We start from the raw sequence: 3,727 nt of genomic DNA, 5'->3' as shown, positions 1-3,727 counted from the left end.
GACCACGATCTCATTTTTATATAACATATATGCCAGAAGAAGTTATGAACCAATACAGTGGTAAGGAAAGGTAACTACACAACAGTTAAGATCTATGGCCATTGTTTTCCATTTAGGCTTAGAAGTACATTTCCTTTCCTGAGCGACCAATAAGGCCATTTCAAAGAGAAACAAATAGAAGCAAACAATAGACTGTAAGACAAGCTCTGATTGAAGAAGCAGTATTACCCATTGAAAACACCCAAAAGGAACTCTCTAAATTCTTTGTCTAGCAATTAGCGTGCAGAAATCTCCTTGGACAGGAGAGAGAAGCCGTGCCCAGAAAGAGATTGGCACTTAAATAGTGCTGCCTCTGGTGGTGAAGGGATATGCTTATATTTCTCACAAGATTCTTTCCCCCTCCAGTCTAGAGCCTCGTGAAAACTGGAGCCGTCTACACATTGTTGTGAAGCCAACTCCACAGTCCTGGACGAAGCACAATGGGTGGGTGTGAGCTGTGAGCGAGTTCCTCGTCTCCAGTCCTTCCTGTTAATGTTCACCAGTGTTTTGGGATCTGAGTTCCTGAAACTTTCTAGCGGGGGGGTAGGGAAACGTTACGTTTCTTCCCTGTAGCGACTTTGTTTCTTTTTCTCTTGCTCTAAGCAGGGTGTTTGACCTGGTCGACTGTGTTCCCTATACCTCTCGCACCAGCTGTGTCCCCGACCCCAGAATAAATCAGGGCTGCGAGAGGCCTGGCATAGCTCCGGACACATTTCCTGTAGGGGCCTAAGGAAGGCTGTTTGCAGCCAGGGCGGCGGTGGGGATTCTTGGCCGTTGATGGGGCGGGGGAAGTGGGGGAGAGCCAGCTGTAGGGGGCGGTGACCACGCTCTTGGGACAGCTCCGCGCCCTCGGGCGGGACAGATCCAAGTTAGGAACAGCTGTGGGCGCAGGGCCTTCAAGATGAGGCCGGCACTAGCTCTGTGCCTCCTCTGGCAGGCGTTCTGGCCTCGACCTGGCCGGAGCGAGCACCCCACCGCAGACCGCGCGGGCTGCTCGGCCTCGGGGGCCTGCTACAGCCTGCACCACGCTACCATCAAGAGGCTGGCGGCCGAGGAGGCCTGCAGTCTGCGCGGCGGGGCGCTCAGCACGGTGAGCGGGGGCGCAGAGCTCCGGGCGGTGCTTGCGCTCCTGCGGGCAGGCCCGGGGCCCGGAGGGGGCTCCAAAGACCTTCTGTTCTGGGTGGCGCTGGAACGCGGGCGATCGCACTGCACTCTGGAGAAAGAGCCATTGCGGGGTTTCTCCTGGCTCTCCCCCGACGTCAGCGTGTCCGAAAGCGAGACGCTGCAGTGGGTGGAGGAGCCTCAACGCTCCTGCACTTCTCGGAGTTGCGCAGGACTCCAGGCCACCCGGGGGGTTGAGCCCGCAGGCTGGAAGGAGATGCGATGCCACTCGCGCGCCAATGGCTACTTGTGCAAATACCAGTTTGAGGGCTTGTGCCCGGCGCCGCGCCCCGGGGCCGCCTCTAACTTGAGCTACCGTGCGCCCTTCCAGCTGTACAGCGCGGCTCTGGACTTCAGTCCCCCAGGGACCAAGGTGAGTGCGCTCTGCCCTGGGCAGCTCTCCATCACAGCCACCTGCATCGTGGACGAGGTCGGCGCGCGCTGGGACGGGATACCCTCCGGGGCTGTGCTCTGTCCCTGCCCCGGGAGGTACCTCCGTGCTGGCAAATGCGCAGAGCACTCTAACTGTGTAGATGACTTGGGAGGCTTTGCCTGCGAATGCGCGGCGGGCTTCGTGCTGGGGAAAGACGGACACTCTTGTGTAATCAGTGGGGAAGGACAGCCGGTCACTGAGGGGACCGAGGTGCCCACCAGGCCAGCCACTGCAGCCAACCCCGATCAGAAGAGAACGTGGACACCCAGGGTACCTGAAAAGACAAGGGAGGTACCACATGTCCTTGGACAAGGCAGTTCAGCAACATCTATTGCCGAGATTCCTCAGTGGGGAGCACAGAGCACGATGTCCACTCTTCAGATGTCCTCTCAAGCTAATTCAAAGGCCGCCATCACCTCTTCAGGAAGCGTGACTCCCAAGTTTAATTCCACGTCTTCCCCTGCCATTCCCCAGGCTTTCGGCTCCTCCTCCACCGTGGTCTTCATACTTGTGAGCATAGCGGTCATAGTGTTGGTTATCTTGACTATGACAGTGCTGGGGCTTTTCAAACTCTGCTTCCACAAAAGCTCTTCTTCCCAGTCAAGAAAGGAGCCTTTGGCCCAGCCAGGCATGGAGAGTGGTACCGAGGCCACTGCTCTGCGCTCCAGTTCTGTACATTGCACAGACAATGGGGTGAAGGTAGGGGACTGTGGTCTGCGGGACAGAGCGGAGGGCGCCTCACTGACAGGGTCCTCTCTTGGGTCAGGTGACACATAGGGAAAAGGCACTCCCTCTGAGCAGAGTTTTTCACTGTCAATGAAAGGGGAAAGAAAATGAACTTATTTAGGGACTGACTATTCCTATAGAAAATTCTCATCCCCCAAATTCCCTCTACTCTACTGAGGAGATAAATCTGAACTGGACGCTGGATCCCTGAAGAAGAAAGAGGTGATTGAAATGGAAGTGCCTTATGGTGGTAGTGGGGGCTGGGATCCTACTGTGGAGAGGTTTTCCCTTGTGTTTATTCTGGGGGATTTGGAGAAGGGCTTGAATTTGTTAAGACATTGGAAGCAAATAGAAAACAACACAATTAAAAAAATTTTTTTAAACCAAAATGGAAAGGAAACTTACTGTCTGCATTGTTCAGCCTGGACGTATAATGGTTTGAAATTCCCAGGCAAAAAATAAAGGATTGTTGATAACCCACACTCAAATATCATTGGTTTCCTGGAGGAGTAATTATTCAGGAAAAACAGCATAGGGGCATGCTGGGAATAGCAATAAGAGCATCCTGCTTTCAGATTGAAGGGGAAATCTTCAAGTCCTTGTAATGAGGAGTAGATCTTTAACAACTAGCAACTTTTTTTCTTGGTTCTTTTATACTTTGCTTTCAAAGTCACTCTACTTATGTGCTCTGCTATAAATCCAAACTGTAGTGTTGCCAGAGTAGCTGGCTCTAGAAGCAAATTATAGTTGACCACCAATTCAAGTGTTTACTGTGTGTCCTTGCTCAAGGAAACAAATGATTTGTGTTTTCCGTTTCCAACGTTTGTGCCGTCCAGTGTAATGACCTTCCCAACCAAGTAGCCCTCTCCTACACATGAGGATGCTGATCCTCACTTCCAATCATGGTGGTGTTAATTTTCAATTAAAACGTTAATGCTAAGTATTGATTTGAAATCTTTTGGGTGCATTAAAGCAAAAATGAGCTGGATTTCTGCCAAAGTTGCTAGGTTCTTACGTACTGTTTAATCCAAGGAAAAATGTTGAATTCCAAACTATTTCCTTATCCTCCTTAAAAAAGTGTGTGTAAAAAAAAAAAAAGTGTGTGCAATGATTGTACATGCCCATCTTCGAATGTTTATAATTTAACAACAGGCATGGTAACAGCTCTCCATAAGATTGATAGTATAAGAAATAAGTGAAAAATACAAATATCTGTCATCTTGTTGTGACTTGGGGCATTAGAAAGTAATCTAAGTAAAGCATTCCTCTAAAAAATAATTGAGAAGTTATAATAATCACTATCTAGTGGAATTGAAACCCCTAAAAATATCCCACTTCTATTAGTATGCTAAGACTTAATATTTTTTT

At 50.2% G+C, this 3,727-nt stretch overlaps 1 protein-coding gene across 1 annotated transcript; it reads left to right on the top strand.

Moving 5' to 3' along the window:
- Window positions 1-871: 871 nt before the first annotated feature.
- On the top strand, window positions 872-2,748 carry CLEC14A (C-type lectin domain containing 14A). The gene has a single exon (XM_030318988.1). It carries the CDS (start codon window positions 941-943, stop codon window positions 2,408-2,410), a length of 1,470 nt encoding a protein of 489 aa, XP_030174848.1. The 5' UTR covers window positions 872-940; the 3' UTR covers window positions 2,411-2,748.
- Window positions 2,749-3,727: the final 979 nt, after the last annotated feature.

This window comes from Lynx canadensis, chromosome B3, assembly GCF_007474595.2.
Source record: "Lynx canadensis isolate LIC74 chromosome B3, mLynCan4.pri.v2, whole genome shotgun sequence".
Classification (NCBI taxonomy): Eukaryota; Metazoa; Chordata; class Mammalia; order Carnivora; family Felidae; genus Lynx; species Lynx canadensis.
Note: the sequence above shows the minus strand (reverse complement) of the source record. Positions and strands in the feature narration are given on the sequence as shown.

Coding starts and splice junctions, on each gene's coding strand:
- CLEC14A (XM_030318988.1), top strand. CDS start 941: ATGAGGCCGGCACTAGCTCTGTGCCTCCTCTGGCAGGCGTTCTGGCCT.